This window comes from Oncorhynchus gorbuscha, linkage group LG03, assembly GCF_021184085.1.
Source record: "Oncorhynchus gorbuscha isolate QuinsamMale2020 ecotype Even-year linkage group LG03, OgorEven_v1.0, whole genome shotgun sequence".
Taxonomy (NCBI): domain Eukaryota; kingdom Metazoa; phylum Chordata; class Actinopteri; order Salmoniformes; family Salmonidae; genus Oncorhynchus; species Oncorhynchus gorbuscha.
In genome coordinates this window covers 100,422,736-100,441,134 of record NC_060175.1, presented here as the reverse complement: position 1 = coordinate 100,441,134, position 18,399 = coordinate 100,422,736, and the positions used below count along the sequence as shown (strand labels likewise).

At 51.3% G+C, this 18,399-nt stretch overlaps 1 protein-coding gene across 1 annotated transcript in view; it reads right to left on the bottom strand.

Moving 5' to 3' along the window:
• LOC124023396 (sodium-dependent neutral amino acid transporter SLC6A17-like) overlaps positions 1–18,399 on the bottom strand; it is a 52,474-nt gene that overhangs the window by 14,210 nt on the left and 19,865 nt on the right. Inside the window, exon 5 of the mRNA XM_046337919.1 lies at positions 1,070–1,251. Within this exon, the coding sequence (XP_046193875.1) occupies positions 1,070–1,251 (182 nt within the window). The remainder of the gene's footprint in view (positions 1–1,069; positions 1,252–18,399) is intronic.

Below are 18,399 nucleotides of genomic sequence, written 5' to 3'. Positions count from 1 at the left end.
TGTGATGGCCACTCCAATACCTTGACTTTGTTGTCCTTAAGCCATTTTGCCACAACGTTGGAAGTATGCTTGGGGTCATTGTCTATTTGGAAGACCCATTTGCGACCAAGCTTTAACTTCCTGACTGATGTCTTGAGATGTTGCTTCAATATATCCACATACTTTCCTCTCTTCATGATTCCATATATTTTGTGAAGTACACCAGTCCCTCCTGCAGCAGGAACCCCCACAACATGATGCCGCCACCACCGTGCTTCACGGTTGGGATGGTGTTCTTCGGCTTGCAAGCCTCCCCTTTTTTCCTCCAAACATAACAATGGTCATTATGGCCAAACAGTTCTATTTTTGTTTAATCAGACCAGAGGACATTTCTCCAAAAAGTACGATCTCTGTCCCCATGTGCAGTTGCAAACCGTAGTCTGGCTTTTTTTAATGGCGGTTTTGGAGCAGTGGCTTCTCCCTTGCTGAGCGACCTTTCAGGTTACGTCGACATAGGACTTGTTTTACTGTGGATATAGATACTTTGTACCTGTTTCCTCCAGCATCTTCACAAGGTCCTTTGCTGTTGTTCTGGGATTGATTTGAACTTCACACCAAAGTACGTTCATTTCTAGGAGACAGAACACGTCTCCTTCCTGAGCGGTATGACGGCTGTGTGGTCCCATGGTGTTTATACTTGCGTACTACTGTTTGTACAGAACGTGGTACCTTGAGAACGTGGTACCTTCAGGCGTTTGTTTTCCTCCCAAGGATGAACCACACTTGTGGAGGTCTACAATTTTTTTTCTGAGGTCTTGGCTGATTTCTTTTGATTTTCCCATGATGTCAAGCAAAGAGACACTGGGTTTGAAGGTAGGCCTTGAAATATATCCACAGGTACACCTCCAATTGACTCAAATGATGTCAATTAGCCTATCAGAAGCTTCTAAAGCCTTGACATTATTTTCTGGAATTTTCCAAGCTGTTTAAAAGGCACAGTCAACTTTGTGTATATAATGAGATTTAATGACTTCAACCTAAGTGTATGTAAACTTCCGACTTCAACTGTACATATGTCTCGGCCTGTTACCTTCCCAGATGACTGAATCCCCTTGATCACTGCCAGACAGACGATGAGCCAGGCGGCGAACAGGGACATGGTCATCTTCCAGTTGAGGCCTCCGCTATCCTCGATGGTGCTGGTGATGTTCAAGGTCTGCCGGTACCAGAAGTAGGTGGTGGCAGAAGACTTTTCACACTCCGGTTCGATTACTAGAAGAGGATGGGAGAGGGGGGAGAGGGGGAGGAGAGAGGGGTGAGAGGGGGAGGAGAGAGGGGTGAGAGGGGGAGGAGAGAGGGGAGGAGAGAGGGGAGAGGCGAAAAGGGGAGTGTGGGGGAGGAGAGAGGGAGAGACGAGAAGGGGAGTGTGGGGGGAGGAGAGGGGAGGGGGAGAGGAGAAGGAGAAAGGGGAGAGGGGGAGAGGGGGAGGAGAGAGGGGAGAGGGGAGAGGCGAGAAGGGGAGTGTGTGGGAGGAGAGAGGGGAGAGGTGAGAAGGGGAGTGTGGGGGAGGAGATGAGTAGAGGGGGAAGAGAAAGGGAGAGGGGGAGGATATAAGTGAGAGGGAAGGAAAGAGGGGAGAGGCAGAGGAGAAAGAGAGAAGGGGATTAGATAGGTAGGAGAGAGGGGTGAGAGGGGGAGGAGAGAGGAGGACAAGGTTTGAGAAATGTGGAGTGAGAAATAGAAATAGCTGTGAAATAGAGTGAAGTCTAAGATGGTGGTGAATCTGTCTGTCTGTCTGTCTGTCTGTCTGTCTGTCTGTCTGTCTGTCTGTCTGTCTGTCTGTCTGTCTGTCTGTCTGTCTGTCTGTCTGTCTGTCTGTCTGTCTGTCTGTCTGTCTGTCTGTCTGTCTGTCTGTCTGTCTGTCTGTCTGTCTGTCTGTCTGTCTGTCTGTCTGTCTGTCTGTCTGTCTGTCTGGGTCTGTCTGCTGATCTGAACTGGGTGGGATAGTCCTTAACTGATCTGAGAGAGCAGCTCTGATGCTGCATCATGTCAGAACATGTCAGAACATATGACCAAGTCTCTGTGAGTATTCAGCTGACAGCCGTCAAAGAGTGATGGCAGGCAGCCGCAGCACACAGTCAGTCAAGAGGCAGGAGGTAGGGAACCCTATGTTAGCCTTTAGCTCATCCACTCACCTCATATTAGCATTTACGTTAGCATGTTAGTATTAGTTGTCTGTACATTAGCATTTACGTTAGCATGTTAGTGTTAGTTGTCTGTACATTAGCATTTATGTTAGCATGTTAGTATTAGTTGTCTGTACATTAGCATTTACGTTAGCATGTTATCGTTTTTTATTTCAATTTTAATTTTAAAGGGGTGGATCAGCTTAATATTGCGGAAAGAATATTGGCTCCATCAATGTAATTGTCTGCATCAATTCCAATCCCCATATATGTTTGGGGTAAATATATATATCCATACACGCATGCATGCATGTACACATATATACATACACATACCTATATAGACTTTTTAAAAGAATATACCTTTATTATTATTCCCCACAAACCCTTCCGCCGATCTCCCCAATTGGAGTAAACTAATAAACACTTCTGCTTTTACCTTCAATTTATACATCTTACACACATTTTACAGACACAGTCTATTTTACAATAGTTATTTTGTGTTTGTTTTTAGTCCTTCCTCTATTTCTGATGTCCATCCAGTTTGATTTCTATTTGTAACTGTGCTGTTTCACAAAAGTTCTGAACCTATATACATTGTACAGACCCTGTATGTTTTACATTGGTTATCTTGTTATTAGTCCCACCCTTCAGCCCCATTCAACCCCTCCCATCTGTCTCTCAACACCATCCAGTCCCACCCTTCAGCTCCATTCAACCCCTCCAATCTGTCTCTCAACACCATCCAGTCCCACCCTTCAGCTCTATTCAACCCCCCCATCTGTCTCTCAACACCATCCAGTCCCACCCTTCAGCTCTATTCAACCCCTCCATCTGTCTCTCAACACCATCCAGTCCCACTCTTCAGCTCCATTCAACCCCTCCAATCTGTCTCTCAACACCATCCAGTCCCACCCTTCAGCTCTATTCAACCCCTCCAATCTGTCTCTCAACATCATCCATTCCCACCCTTCAGCTCTATTCAACCCCTCCATCTGTCTCTCAACACCATCCAGTCCCACCCTCCAGCTCTATTCAACCCCTCCCATCTGTCTCTCAACACCATCCAGTCCCACCCTTCAGCTCTATTCAACCCCTCCAATCTGTCTCTCAACACCATCCAGTCCCACCCTTCAGCTCCATTCAACCCCTCCCATCTGTCTCTCAACACCATCCAGTCCCACCCTTCAGCTCTATTCAACCCCTCCAATCTGTCTCTCAACACCATCCAGTCCCACCCTTCAGCTCTATTCAACCCCTCCAATCTGTCTCTCAACACCATCCAGTCCCACCCTTCAGCTCTATTCAACCCCTCCCATCTGTCTCTCAACACCATCCAGTCCCACCCTTCAGCTCTATTCAACCCCTCCATCTGTCTCTCAACACCATCCAGTCCCACCTTCAGCTCCATTCAACCCCTCCCATCTGTCTCTCAACACCATCCAGTCCCACCCTTCAGCTCTATTCAACCCCTCCATCTGTCTCTCAACACCATCCAGTCCCACCCTTCAGCTCTATTCAACCCCTCCCATCTGTCTCTCAACACCATCCAGTCCCACCCTTCAGCTCTATTCAACCCCTCCAATCTGTCTCTCAACACCATCCAGTTCCACCCTTCAGCTCTATTCAACCCCTCCCATCTGTCTCTCAACACCATCAGTCCCACCCTTCAGCTCCATTCAACCCCTCCATCTGTCTCTCAACATCATCCAGTCCCACCCTTCAGCTCTATTCAACCCCTCCCATCTGTCTCTCAACACCATCCAGTCCCACCCTTCAGCTCTATTCAACCCCTCCCATCTGTCTCTCAACACCATCCAGTCCCACCCTTCAGCTCCATTCAACCCCTCCCATCTGTCTCTCAACATCATCCAGTCCCACCCTTCAGCTCTATTCAACCCCTCCCATCTGTCTCTCAACATCATCCAGTCCCACCCTTCAGCTCCATTCAGCCCCTCCCATCTATCTCTCAACACCATCCAGTCCCACCCTTCAGCTCCATTCAACCCCTCCCATCTATCTCTCAACACCATCCAGTCCCACCCTTCAGCTCCATTCAACCCCTCCCATCTGTCTCTCAACACCATCCAGTCCCACCCTTCAGCTCTATTCAACCCCTCCCATCTGTCTCTCAACATCATCCAGTCCCTTCAGCTCTATTCAACCCCTCCCATCTGTCTCTCAACATCATCCAGTCCCACCCTTCAGCTCTATTCAACCCCTCCCATCTATCTCTCAACACCATCCAGTCCCACCCTTCAGCTCTATTCAACCCCTCCCATCTGTCTCTCAACACCATCCAGTCCCACCCTTCAGCTCCATTCAACCCCTCCAATCTGTCTCTCAACATCATCCAGTCCCACCCTTCAGCTCTATTCAACCCCTCCCATCTGTCTCTCAACATCATCCAGTCCCACCCTTCAGCTCTATTCAACCCCTCCCATCTGTCTCTCAACATCATCCAGTCCCACCCTTCAGCTCTATTCAACCCCTCCAATCTGTCTCTCAACATCATCCAGTCCCACCCTTCAGCTCCATTCAACCCCTCCCATCTGTCTCTCAACATCATCCAGTCCCACCCTTCAGCTCTATTCAACCCCTCCAATCTGTCTCTCAACATCATCCAGTCCCACCCTTCAGCTCTATTCAACCCCTCCATCTGTCTCTCAACATCATCCAGTCCCACCCTTCAGCTCCATTCAACCCCTCCCATCTGTCTCTCAACATCATCCAGTCCCACCCTTCAGCTCCATTCAGCCCCTCCCATCTATCTCTCAACACCATCCAGTCCCACCCTTCAGCTCCATTCAACCCCTCCCATCTATCTCTCAACATCATCCAGTCCCACCCTTCAGCTCTATTCAACCCCTCCCATCTGTCTCTCAACACCATCCAGTCCCACCCTTCAGCTCCATTCAACCCCTCCCATCTGTCTCTCAACATCATCCAGTCCCACCCTTCAGCTCTATTCAACCCCTCCCATCTATCTCTCAACACCATCCAGTCCCACCCTTCAGCTCTATTCAACCCCTCCCATCTCTTAACACCATCCAGTCCCACTCTTCAGCTCCATTCAACCCCTCCAATCTGTCTCTCAACATCATCCAGTCCCACCCTTCAGCTCTATTCAACCCCTCCCATCTGTCTCTCAACATCATCCAGTCCCACCCTTCAGCTCTATTCAACCCCTCCAATCTGTCTCTCAACATCATCCAGTCCCACCCTTCAGCTCTATTCAACCCCTCCCATCTGTCTCTCAACATCATCCAGTCCCACCCTTCAGCTCCATTCAACCCCTCCCATCTGTCTCTCAACATCATCCAGTCCCACCCTTCAGCTCTATTCAACCCCTCCAATCTGTCTCTCAACATCATCCAGTCCCACCCTTCAGCTCTATTCAACCCCTCCAATCTGTCTCTCAACATCATCCAGTCCCACCCTTCAGCTCCATTCAACCCCTCCCATCTGTCTCTCAACATCATCCAGTCCCACCCTTCAGCTCCATTCAGCCCCTCCCATCTGTCTCTCAACACCATCCAGTCCCACCCTTCAGCTCCATTCAACCCCTGCCATCTGTCTCTCAACATCATCCAGTCCCACCCTTCAGCTCTATTCAACCCCTCCAATCTGTCTCTCAACACCATCCAGTCCCACCCTTCAGCTCTATTCAACCCCTCCAATCTGTCTCTCAACATCATCCAGTCCCACCCTTCAGCTCTATTCAACCCCTCCCATCTGTCTCTCAACACCATCCAGTCCCACCCTTCAGCTCTATTCAACCCCTCCCATCTGTCTCTCAACACCATCCAGTCCCACCCTTCAGCTCCATTCAACCCTCCCATCTGTCTCTCAACATCATCCAGTCCCACCCTTCAGCTCTATTCAACCCCTCCAATCTGTCTCTCAACATCATCCAGTCCCACCCTTCAGCTCCATTCAGCCCCTCCCATCTGTCTCTCAACACCATCCAGTCCCACCCTTCAGCTCTATTCAACCCCTCCAATCTGTCTCTCAACATCATCCATTCCCACCCTTCAGCTCTATTCAACCCCTCCCATCTGTCTCTCAACATCATCCAGTCCCACCCTCCAGCTCTATTCAACCCCTCCCATCTGTCTCTCAACACCATCCAGTCCCACCCTTCAGCTCTATTCAACCCCTCCCATCTGTCTCTCAACACCATCCAGTCCCACCCTTCAGCTCCATTCAACCCCTCCCATCTGTCTCTCAACACCATCCAGTCCCACCCTTCAGCTCTATTCAACCCCTCCCATCTGTCTCTCAACACCATCCAGTCCCACCCTTCAGCTCTATTCAACCCCTCCAATCTGTCTCTCAACACCATCCAGTCCCACCCTTCAGCTCTATTCACCCCCCATCTGTCTCTCAACACCATCCAGTCCCACCCTTCAGCTCTATTCAACCCCTCCAATCTGTCTCTCAACACCATCCAGTCCCACCCTTCAGCTCCATTCAACCCCTCCAATCTGTCTCTCAACATCATCCAGTCCCACCCTTCAGCTCTATTCAACCCCTCCCATCTGTCTCTCAACATCATCCAGTCCCACCCTTCAGCTCTATTCAACCCCTCCATCTGTCTCTCAACATCATCCAGTCCCACCCTTCAGCTCTATTCAACCCTCCATCTGTCTCTCAACATCATCCCCTTCAGCTCCATTCAACCCCTCCCATCTGTCTCTCAACATCATCCAGTCCCACCCTTCAGCTCTATTCAACCCCTCCCATCTGTCTCTCAACATCATCCAGTCCCACCCTTCAGCTCTATTCAACCCCTCCAATCTGTCTCTCAACATCATCCAGTCCCACCCTTCAGCTCCATTCAACCCCTCCCATCTGTCTCTCAACATCATCCAGTCCCACCCTTCAGCTCCATTCAGCCCCTCCCATCTGTCTCTCAACACCATCCAGTCCCACCCTTCAGCTCCATTCAACCCCCTCCCATCTGTCTCTCAACATCATCCAGTCCCACCCTTCAGCTCTATTCAACCCCTCCAATCTGTCTCTCAACACCATCCAGTCCCACTTTTCAGCTCCATTCAACCCCTCCAATCTGTCTCTCAACATCATCCAGTCCCACCCTTCAGCTCTATTCAACCCCTCCCATCTGTCTCTCAACATCATCCAGTCCCACCCTTCAGCTCTATTCAACCCCTCCAATCTGTCTCTCAACATCATCCAGTCCCACCCTTCAGCTCCATTCAACCCCTCCCATCTGTCTCTCAACATCATCCAGTCCCACCCTTCAGCTCCATTCAGCCCCTCCCATCTGTCTCTCAACACCATCCAGTCCCACCCTTCAGCTCCATTCAAACCCCTCCATCTATCCCTCAACATCATCCAGTCCCACCCTTCAGCTCTATTCAACCCCTCCCATCTATCTCTCAACACCATCCAGTCCCACCCTTCAGCTCCATTCAACCCCTCCCATCTATCTCTCAACATCATCCAGTCCCACCCTTCAGCTCCATTCAACTCCTCCCATCTATCTCTCAACACCATCCAGTCCCACCCTTCAGCTCTATTCAACCCCTCCCATCTGTCTCTCAACATCATCCAGTCCCTTCAGCTCTATTCAACCCCTCCCATCTGTCTCTCAACATCATCCAGTCCCTTCAGCTCTATTCAACCCCTCCCATCTATCCCTCAACATCATCCAGTCCCACCCTTCAGCTCTATTCAACCCCTCCCATCTATCTCTCAACACCATCCAGTCCCACCCTTCAGCTCCATTCAACCCCTCCCATCTATCTCTCAACATCATCCAGTCCCACCCTTCAGCTCCATTCAACTCCTCCCATCTATCTCTCAACACCATCCAGTCCCACCCTTCAGCTCTATTCAACCCCTCCCATCTGTCTCTCAACATCATCCAGTCCCTTCAGCTCTATTCAACCCCTCCCATCTGTCTCTCAACATCATCCAGTCCCTTCAGCTCTATTCAACCCCTCCCATCTATCTCTCAACATCATCCTGTCCCACCCTTCAGCTCCATTCAGCCCCTCCCATCTATCTCTCAACACCATCCAGTCCCACCCTTCAGCTCTATTCAACCCCTCCCATCTATCTCTCAACATCATCCAGTCCCACCCTTCAGCTCCATTCAACCCCTCCCATCTATCTCTCAACACCATCCAGTCCCACCCTTCAGCTCCATTCAACCCTCCCATCTATCTCTCAACACCATCCAGTCCCACCCTTCAGCTCCATTCAACCCCTCCCATCTATCTCTCAACACCATCCAGTCCCACCCTTCAGCTCCATTCAGCCCCTCCCATCTATCTCTCAACACCATCCAGTCCCACCCTTCAGCTCCATTCAACCCCTCCCATCTGTCTCTCAACATCATCCAGTCCCACCCTTCAGCTCTATTCAACCCCTCCCATCTGTCTCTCAACACCATCCAGTCCCACCCTTCAGCTCCATTCAACCCCTCCCATCTGTCTCTCAACACCATCCAGTCCCACCCTTCAGCTCTATTCAACCCCTCCATCTGTCTCTCAACATCATCCATTCCCACCCTTCAGCTCATTCAACCCCTCCAATCTGTCTCTCAACATCATCCAGTCCCACCCTTCAGCTCTATTCAACCCCTCCCATCTGTCTCTCAACACCATCCAGTCCCACCCTCCAGCTCTATTCTCCCATCTGTCTCTCAACACCATCCAGTCCCACCCTTCAGCTCTATTCAACCCCTCCCATCTGTCTCTCAACACCATCCAGTCCCACCCTTCAGCTCTATTCAACCCCTCCCATCTGTCTCTCAACACCATCCAGTCCCACCCTTCAGCTCTATTCAACCCCTCCCATCTGTCTCTCAACATCATCCAGTCCCTTCAGCTCTATTCAACCCCTCCCATCTGTCTCTCAACATCATCCAGTCCCTTCAGCTCTATTCAACCCCTCCCATCTATCCCTCAACATCATCCAGTCCCACCGTTCAGCTCTATTCAACCCCTCCCATCTATCTCTCAACACCATCCAGTCCCACCCTTCAGCTCCATTCAACCCCTCCCATCTATCTCTCAACATCATCCAGTCCCACCCTTCAGCTCCATTCAACTCCTCCCATCTATCTCTCAACACCATCCAGTCCCACCCTTCAGCTCTATTCAACCCCTCCCATCTGTCTCTCAACATCATCCAGTCCCTTCAGCTCTATTCAACCCCTCCCATCTGTCTCTCAACATCATCCAGTCCCTTCAGCTCTATTCAACCCCTCCCATCTATCTCTCAACATCATCCTGTCCCACCCTTCAGCTCCATTCAGCCCCTCCCATCTATCTCTCAACACCATCCAGTCCCACCCTTCAGCTCTATTCAACCCCTCCCATCTATCTCTCAACATCATCCAGTCCCACCCTTCAGCTCCATTCAGCCCCTCCCATCTATCTCTCAACACCATCCAGTCCCACCCTTCAGCTCCATTCAACCCCTCCCATCTATCTCTCAACACCATCCAGTCCCACCCTTCAGCTCCATTCAACCCCTCCCATCTATCTCTCAACACCATCCAGTCCCACCCTTCAGCTCCATTCAGCCCCTCCCATCTATCTCTCAACACCATCCAGTCCCACCCTTCAGCTCCATTCAACCCCTCCCATCTGTCTCTCAACATCATCCAGTCCCACCCTTCAGCTCTATTCAACCCCTCCCATCTGTCTCTCAACACCATCCAGTCCCACCCTTCAGCTCCATTCAACCCCTCCCATCTGTCTCTCAACACCATCCAGTCCCACCCTTCAGCTCTATTCAACCCCTCCAATCTGTCTCTCAACATCATCCATTCCCACCCTTCAGCTCTATTCAACCCCTCCAATCTGTCTCTCAACATCATCCAGTCCCACCCTCCAGCTCTATTCAACCCCTCCCATCTGTCTCTCAACACCATCCAGTCCCACCCTTCAGCTCTATTCAACCCCTCCCATCTGTCTCTCAACACCATCCAGTCCCACCCTTCAGCTCCATTCAACCCCTCCCATCTGTCTCTCAACACCATCCAGTCCCACCCTTCAGCTCTATTCAACCCCTCCCATCTGTCTCTCAACACCATCCAGTCCACCCTTCAGCTCTATTCAACCCCTCCAATCTGTCTCTCAACACCATCCAGTCCCACCCTTCAGCTCTATTCACCCCCCCATCTGTCTCTCAACACCATCCAGTCCCACCCTTCAGCTCTATTCAACCCCTCCAATCTGTCTCTCAACACCATCCAGTCCCACTCTTCAGCTCCATTCAACCCCTCCAATCTGTCTCTCAACACCATCCAGTCCCACCCTTCAGCTCTATTCAACCCCTCCAATCTGTCTCTCAACACCATCCAGTCCCACCCTTCAGCTCTATTCACCCCCCCCCATCTGTCTCTCAACACCATCCAGTCCCACCCTTCAGCTCTATTCAACCCCTCCAATCTGTCTCTCAACACCATCCAGTCCCACCCTTCAGCTCTATTCAACCCCTCCCATCTGTCTCTCAACACCATCTAGTCCCACCCTTCAGCTCCATTCAAACCCCTCCATCTATCCCTCAACATCATCCAGTCCCACCCTTCAGCTCTATTCAACCCCTCCCATCTATCTCTTAACACCATCCAGTCCCACCCTTCAGCTCTATTCAACCCCTCCCATCTCTTAACACCATCCAGTCCCACCCTTCAGCTCCATTCAACCCCTCCAATCTGTCTCTCAACACCATCCAGTCCCACCCTTCAGCTCTATTCAACCCCTCCAATCTGTCTCTCAACATCATCCAGTCCCACCCTTCAGCTCTATTCAACCCCTCCCATCTCGTAACACCATCCAGTCCCACCCTTCAGCTCTATTCAACCCCTCCAATCTGTCTCTCAACACCATCCAGTCCCACCCTTCAGCTCTATTCAACCCCTCCCATCTGTCTCTCAACACCATCTAGTCCCACCCTTCAGCTCCATTCAAACCCCTCCATCTATCCCTCAACATCATCCAGTCCCACCCTTCAGCTCTATTCAACCCCTCCCATCTATCTCTTAACACCATCCAGTCCCACCCTTCAGCTCTATTCAACCCCTCCCATCTCTTAACACCATCCAGTCCCACCCTTCAGCTCCATTCAACCCTCCCATCTGTCTCTCAACATCATCCAGTCCCACCCTTCAGCTCTATTCAACCCCTCCATCTGTCTCTCAACATCATCCAGTCCCACCCTTCAGCTCCATTCAGCCCCTCCCATCTATCTCTCAACACCATCCAGTCCCACCCTTCAGCTCTATTCAACCCCTCCAATCTGTCTCTCAACATCATCCATTCCCACCCTTCAGCTCTATTCAACCCCTCCAATCTGTCTCTCAACATCATCCAGTCCCACCCTCCAGCTCTATTCAACCCCTCCCATCTGTCTCTCAACACCATCCAGTCCCACCCTTCAGCTCTATTCGACCCCTCCCATCTGTCTCTCAACACCATCCAGTCCCACCCTTCAGCTCTATTCAACCCCTCCAATCTGTCTCTCAACACCATCCAGTCCCACCCTTCAGCTCTATTCACCCCCCCATCTGTCTCTCAACACCATCCAGTCCCACCCTTCAGCTCTATTCAACCCCTCCAATCTGTCTCTCAACACCATCCAGTCCCACTCTTCAGCTCCATTCAACCCCTCCAATCTGTCTCTCAACATCATCCAGTCCCACCCTTCAGCTCTATTCAACCCCTCCCATCTGTCTCTCAACATCATCCAGTCCCACCCTTCAGCTCTATTCAACCCCTCCAATCTGTCTCTCAACATCATCCAGTCCCACCCTTCAGCTCTATTCAACCCCTCCAATCTGTCTCTCAACATCATCCAGTCCCACCCTTCAGCTCCATTCAACCCCTCCCATCTGTCTCTCAACATCATCCAGTCCCACCCTTCAGCTCTATTCAACCCCTCCAATCTGTCTCTCAACATCATCCAGTCCCACCCTTCAGCTCTATTCAACCCCTCCAATCTGTCTCTCAACATCATCCAGTCCCACCCTTCAGCTCCATTCAACCCCTCCCATCTGTCTCTCAACATCATCCAGTCCCACCCTTCAGCTCCATTCAGCCCCTCCCATCTGTCTCTCAACACCATCCAGTCCCACCCTTCAGCTCCATTCAACCCCTCCCATCTGTCTCTCAACATCATCCAGTCCCACCCTTCAGCTCTATTCAACCCCTCCAATCTGTCTCTCAACACCATCCAGTCCCACTATTCAGCTCCATTCAACCCCTCCAATCTGTCTCTCAACATCATCCAGTCCCACCCTTCAGCTCTATTCAACCCCTCCCATCTATCTCTTAACACCATCCAGTCCCACCCTTCAGCTCTATTCAACCCCTCCCATCTCTTAACACCATCCAGTCCCACCCTTCAGCTCCATTCAACCACTCCCATCTGTCTCTCAACATCATCCAGTCCCACCCTTCAGCTCTATTCAACCCCTCCAATCTGTCTCTCAACATCATCCAGTCCCACCCTTCAGCTCCATTCAGCCCCTCCCATCTATCTCTCAACACCATCCAGTCCCACCCTTCAGCTCTATTCAACCCCTCCAATCTGTCTCTCAACATCATCCATTCCCACCCTTCAGCTCTATTCAACCCCTCCAATCTGTCTCTCAACATCATCCAGTCCCACCCTCCAGCTCTATTCAACCCCTCCCATCTGTCTCTCAACACCATCCAGTCCCACCCTTCAGCTCTATTCAACCCCTCCCATCTGTCTCTCAACACCATCCAGTCCCACCCTTCAGCTCCATTCAACCCCTCCCATCTGTCTCTCAACACCATCCAGTCCCACCCTTCAGCTCTATTCAACCCCTCCAATCTGTCTCTCAACACCATCCAGTCCCACCCTTCAGCTCTATTCACCCCCCCATCTGTCTCTCAACACCATCCAGTCCCACCCTTCAGCTCTATTCAACCCCTCCAATCTGTCTCTCAACACCATCCAGTCCCACTCTTCAGCTCCATTCAACCCCTCCAATCTGTCTCTCAACATCATCCAGTCCCACCCTTCAGCTCTATTCAACCCCTCCCATCTGTCTCTCAACATCATCCAGTCCCACCCTTCAGCTCTATTCAACCCCTCCAATCTGTCTCTCAACATCATCCAGTCCCACCCTTCAGCTCTATTCAACCCCTCCAATCTGTCTCTCAACATCATCCAGTCCCACCCTTCAGCTCCATTCAACCCCTCCCATCTGTCTCTCAACATCATCCAGTCCCACCCTTCAGCTCTATTCAACCCCTCCAATCTGTCTCTCAACATCATCCAGTCCCACCCTTCAGCTCTATTCAACCCCTCCAATCTGTCTCTCAACATCATCCAGTCCCACCCTTCAGCTCCATTCAACCCCTCCCATCTGTCTCTCAACATCATCCAGCCCCACCCTTCAGCTCCATTCAGCCCCTCCCATCTGTCTCTCAACACCATCCAGTCCCACCCTTCAGCTCCATTCAACCCCTCCCATCTGTCTCTCAACATCATCCAGTCCCACCCTTCAGCTCTATTCAACCCCTCCAATCTGTCTCTCAACACCATCCAGTCCCACTCTTCAGCTCCATTCAACCCCTCCAATCTGTCTCTCAACATCATCCAGTCCCACCCTTCAGCTCTATTCAACCCCTCCCATCTGTCTCTCAACATCATCCAGTCCCACCCTTCAGCTCTATTCAACCCCTCCCATCTGTCTCTCAACATCATCCAGTCCCACCCTTCAGCTCTATTCAACCCCTCCAATCTGTCTCTCAACATCATCCAGTCCCACCCTTCAGCTCTATTCAACCCCTCCAATCTGTCTCTCAACATCATCCAGTCCCACCCTTCAGCTCCATTCAACCCCTCCCATCTGTCTCTCAACATCATCCAGTCCCACCCTTCAGCTCTATTCAACCCCTCCAATCTGTCTCTCAACATCATCCAGTCCCACCCTTCAGCTCTATTCAACCCCTCCAATCTGTCTCTCAACATCATCCAGTCCCACCCTTCAGCTCCATTCAACCCCTCCCATCTGTCTCTCAACATCATCCAGTCCCACCCTTCAGCTCCATTCAGCCCCTCCCATCTGTCTCTCAACACCATCCAGTCCCACCCTTCAGCTCCATTCAACCCCTCCCATCTGTCTCTCAACATCATCCAGTCCCACCCTTCAGCTCTATTCAACCCCTCCAATCTATCTCTCAACACCATCCAGTCCCACCCTTCAGCTCTATTCAACCCCTCCAATCTGTCTCTCAACACCATCCAGTCCCACCCTTCAGCTCTATTCAACCCCTCCCATCTGTCTCTCAACACCATCTAGTCCCACCCTTCAGCTCCATTCAAACCCCTCCATCTATCCCTCAACATCATCCAGTCCCACCCTTCAGCTCTATTCAACCCCTCCCATCTATCTCTCAACACCATCCAGTCCCACCCTTCAGCTCCATTCAACCCCTCCCATCTATCTCTCAACATCATCCAGTCCCACCCTTCAGCTCCATTCAACTCCTCCCATCTATCTCTCAACACCATCCAGTCCCACCCTTCAGCTCTATTCAACCCCTCCCATCTGTCTCTCAACATCATCCAGTCCCTTCAGCTCTATTCAACCCCTCCCATCTGTCTCTCAACATCATCCAGTCCCTTCAGCTCTATTCAATCTCCCATCTATCCCTCAACATCATCCAGTCCCACCCTTCAGCTCTATTCAACCCCTCCCATCTATCTCTCAACACCATCCAGTCCCACCCTTCAGCTCCATTCAACCCCTCCCATCTATCTCTCAACATCATCCAGTCCCACCCTTCAGCTCCATTCAACTCCTCCCATCTATCTCTCAACACCATCCAGTCCCACCCTTCAGCTCTATTCAACCCCTCCCATCTGTCTCTCAACACCATCCAGTCCCACCCTTCAGCTCTATTCAACCCCTCCCATCTGTCTCTCAACACCATCTAGTCCCACCCTTCAGCTCCATTCAAACCCCTCCATCTATCCCTCAACATCATCCAGTCCCACCCTTCAGCTCTATTCAACCCCTCCCATCTATCTCTCAACACCATCCAGTCCCACCCTTCAGCTCCATTCAACCCCTCCCATCTATCTCTCAACATCATCCAGTCCCACCCTTCAGCTCCATTCAACCCTCCCATCTATCTCTCAACACCATCCAGTCCCACCCTTCAGCTCTATTCAACCCCTCCCATCTGTCTCTCAACATCATCAGTCCCTTCAGCTCTATTCAACCCCTCCCATCAACATCATCCAGTCCCTTCAGCTCTATTCAACCCCTCCCATCTATCCCTCAACATCATCCAGTCCCACCCTTCAGCTCTATTCAACCCCTCCCATCTCGTAACACCATCCAGTCCCACCCTTCAGCTCTATTCAACCCCTCCAATCTGTCTCTCAACACCATCCAGTCCCACCCTTCAGCTCTATTCAACCCCTCCCATCTGTCTCTCAACACCATCTAGTCCCACCCTTCAGCTCCATTCAAACCCCTCCATCTATCCCTCAACATCATCCAGTCCCACCCTTCAGCTCTATTCAACCCCTCCCATCTATCTCTTAACACCATCCAGTCCCACCCTTCAGCTCTATTCAACCCCTCCCATCTCCAATCTGTCTCATTCAACACTCATCAACATCATCCAGTCCCACCCTTCAGCTCTATTCAACCCCTCCAATCTGTCTCTCAACATCATCCAGTCCCACCCTTCAGCTCCATTCAGCCCCTCCCATCTGTCTCTCAACACCATCCAGTCCCACCCTTCAGCTCTATTCAACCCCTCCCATCTGTCTCTCAACATCATCCAGTCCCACCCTTCAGCTCTATTCAACCCCTCCAATCTGTCTCTCAACATCATCCAGTCCCACCCTTCAGCTCTATTCAACCCCTCCCATCTGTCTCTCAACACCATCCAGTCCCACCCTTCAGCTCTATTCAACCCCTCCCATCTGTCTCTCAACACCATCCAGTCCCACCCTTCAGCTCTATTCAACCCCTCCAATCTGTCTCTCAACACCATCCAGTCCCACCCTTCAGCTCTATTCACCCCTCCCATCTGTCTCTCAACACCATCCAGTCCCACCCTTCAGCTCTATTCAACCCCTCCAATCTGTCTCTCAACACCATCCAGTCCCACTCTTCAGCTCCATTCAACCCTCCAATCTGTCTCTCAACATCATCCAGTCCCACCCTTCAGCTCTATTCAACCCCTCCCATCTGTCTCTCAACATCATCCAGTCCCACCCTTCAGCTCTATTCAACCCCTCCAATCTGTCTCTCAACATCATCCAGTCCCACCCTTCAGCTCTATTCAACCCCTCCAATCTGTCTCTCAACATCATCCAGTCCCACCCTTCAGCTCCATTCAACCCCTCCCATCTGTCTCTCAACATCATCCAGTCCCACCCTTCAGCTCTATTCAACCCCTCCCATCTGTCTCTCAACATCATCCAGTCCCACCCTTCAGCTCTATTCAACCCCTCCAATCTGTCTCTCAACATCATCCAGTCCCACCCTTCAGCTCCATTCAACCCCTCCCATCTCTCTCAACATCATCCAGTCCCACCCTTCAGCTCCATTCAGCCCCTCCCATCTGTCTCTCAACACCATCCAGTCCCACCCTTCAGCTCCATTCAACCCCTCCCATCTGTCTCTCAACATCATCCAGTCCCACCCTTCAGCTCTATTCAACCCCTCCATCCCTCCAGTCTCTCAACACCATCCAGTCCCACTATTCAGCTCCATTCAACCCCTCCAATCTGTCTCTCAACATCATCCAGTCCCACCCTTCAGCTCTATTCAACCCCTCCCATCTATCTCTAACACCATCCAGTCCCACCCTTCAGCTCTATTCAACCCCTCCCATCTCTTAACACCATCCAGTCCCACCCTTCAGCTCCATTCAACCACTCCCATCTGTCTCTCAACATCATCCAGTCCCACCCTTCAGCTCTATTCAACCCCTCCAATCTGTCTCTCAACATCATCCAGTCCCACCCTTCAGCTCTATTCAACCCCTCCAATCTGTCTCTCAACATCATCCAGTCCCACCCTTCAGCTCCATTCAACCCCTCCCATCTGTCTCTCAACATCATCCAGCCCCACCCTTCAGCTCCATTCAGCCCCTCCCATCTGTCTCTCAACACCATCCAGTCCCACCCTTCAGCTCCATTCAACCCCTCCCATCTGTCTCTCAACATCATCCAGTCCCACCCTTCAGCTCTATTCAACCCCTCCAATCTGTCTCTCAACACCATCCAGTCCCACCCTTCAGCTCCATTCAACCCCTCCAATCTGTCTCTCAACATCATCCAGTCCCACCCTTCAGCTCTATTCAACCCCTCCCATCTGTCTCTCAACATCATCCAGTCCCACCCTTCAGCTCTATTCAACCCCTCCCATCTGTCTCTCAACATCATCCAGTCCCACCCTTCAGCTCTATTCAACCCCTCCAATCTGTCTCTCAACATCATCCAGTCCCACCCTTCAGCTCTATTCAACCCCTCCAATCTGTCTCTCAACATCATCCAGTCCCACCCTTCAGCTCCATTCAACCCCTCCCATCTGTCTCTCAACATCATCCAGTCCCACCCTTCAGCTCTATTCAACCCCTCCAATCTGTCTCTCAACATCATCCAGTCCCACCCTTCAGCTCTATTCAACCCCTCCAATCTGTCTCTCAACATCATCCAGTCCCACCCTTCAGCTCCATTCAACCCCTCCCATCTGTCTCTCAACATCATCCAGCCCCACCCTTCAGCTCCATTCAGCCCCTCCCATCTGTCTCTCAACACCATCCAGTCCCACCCTTCAGCTCCATTCAACCCCTCCCATCTGTCTCTCAACATCATCCAGTCCCACCCTTCAGCTCTATTCAACCCCTCCAATCTGTCTCTCAACACCATCCAGTCCCACTCTTCAGCTCCATTCAACCCCTCCAATCTGTCTCTCAACATCATCCAGTCCCACCCTTCAGCTCTATTCAACCCCTCCCATCTGTCTCTCAACATCATCCAGTCCCACCCTTCAGCTCTATTCAACCCCTCCCATCTGTCTCTCAACATCATCCAGTCCCACCCTTCAGCTCTATTCAACCCCTCCAATCTGTCTCTCAACATCATCCAGTCCCACCCTTCAGCTCTATTCAACCCCTCCAATCTGTCTCTCAACATCATCCAGTCCCACCCTTCAGCTCCATTCAACCCCTCCCATCTGTCTCTCAACATC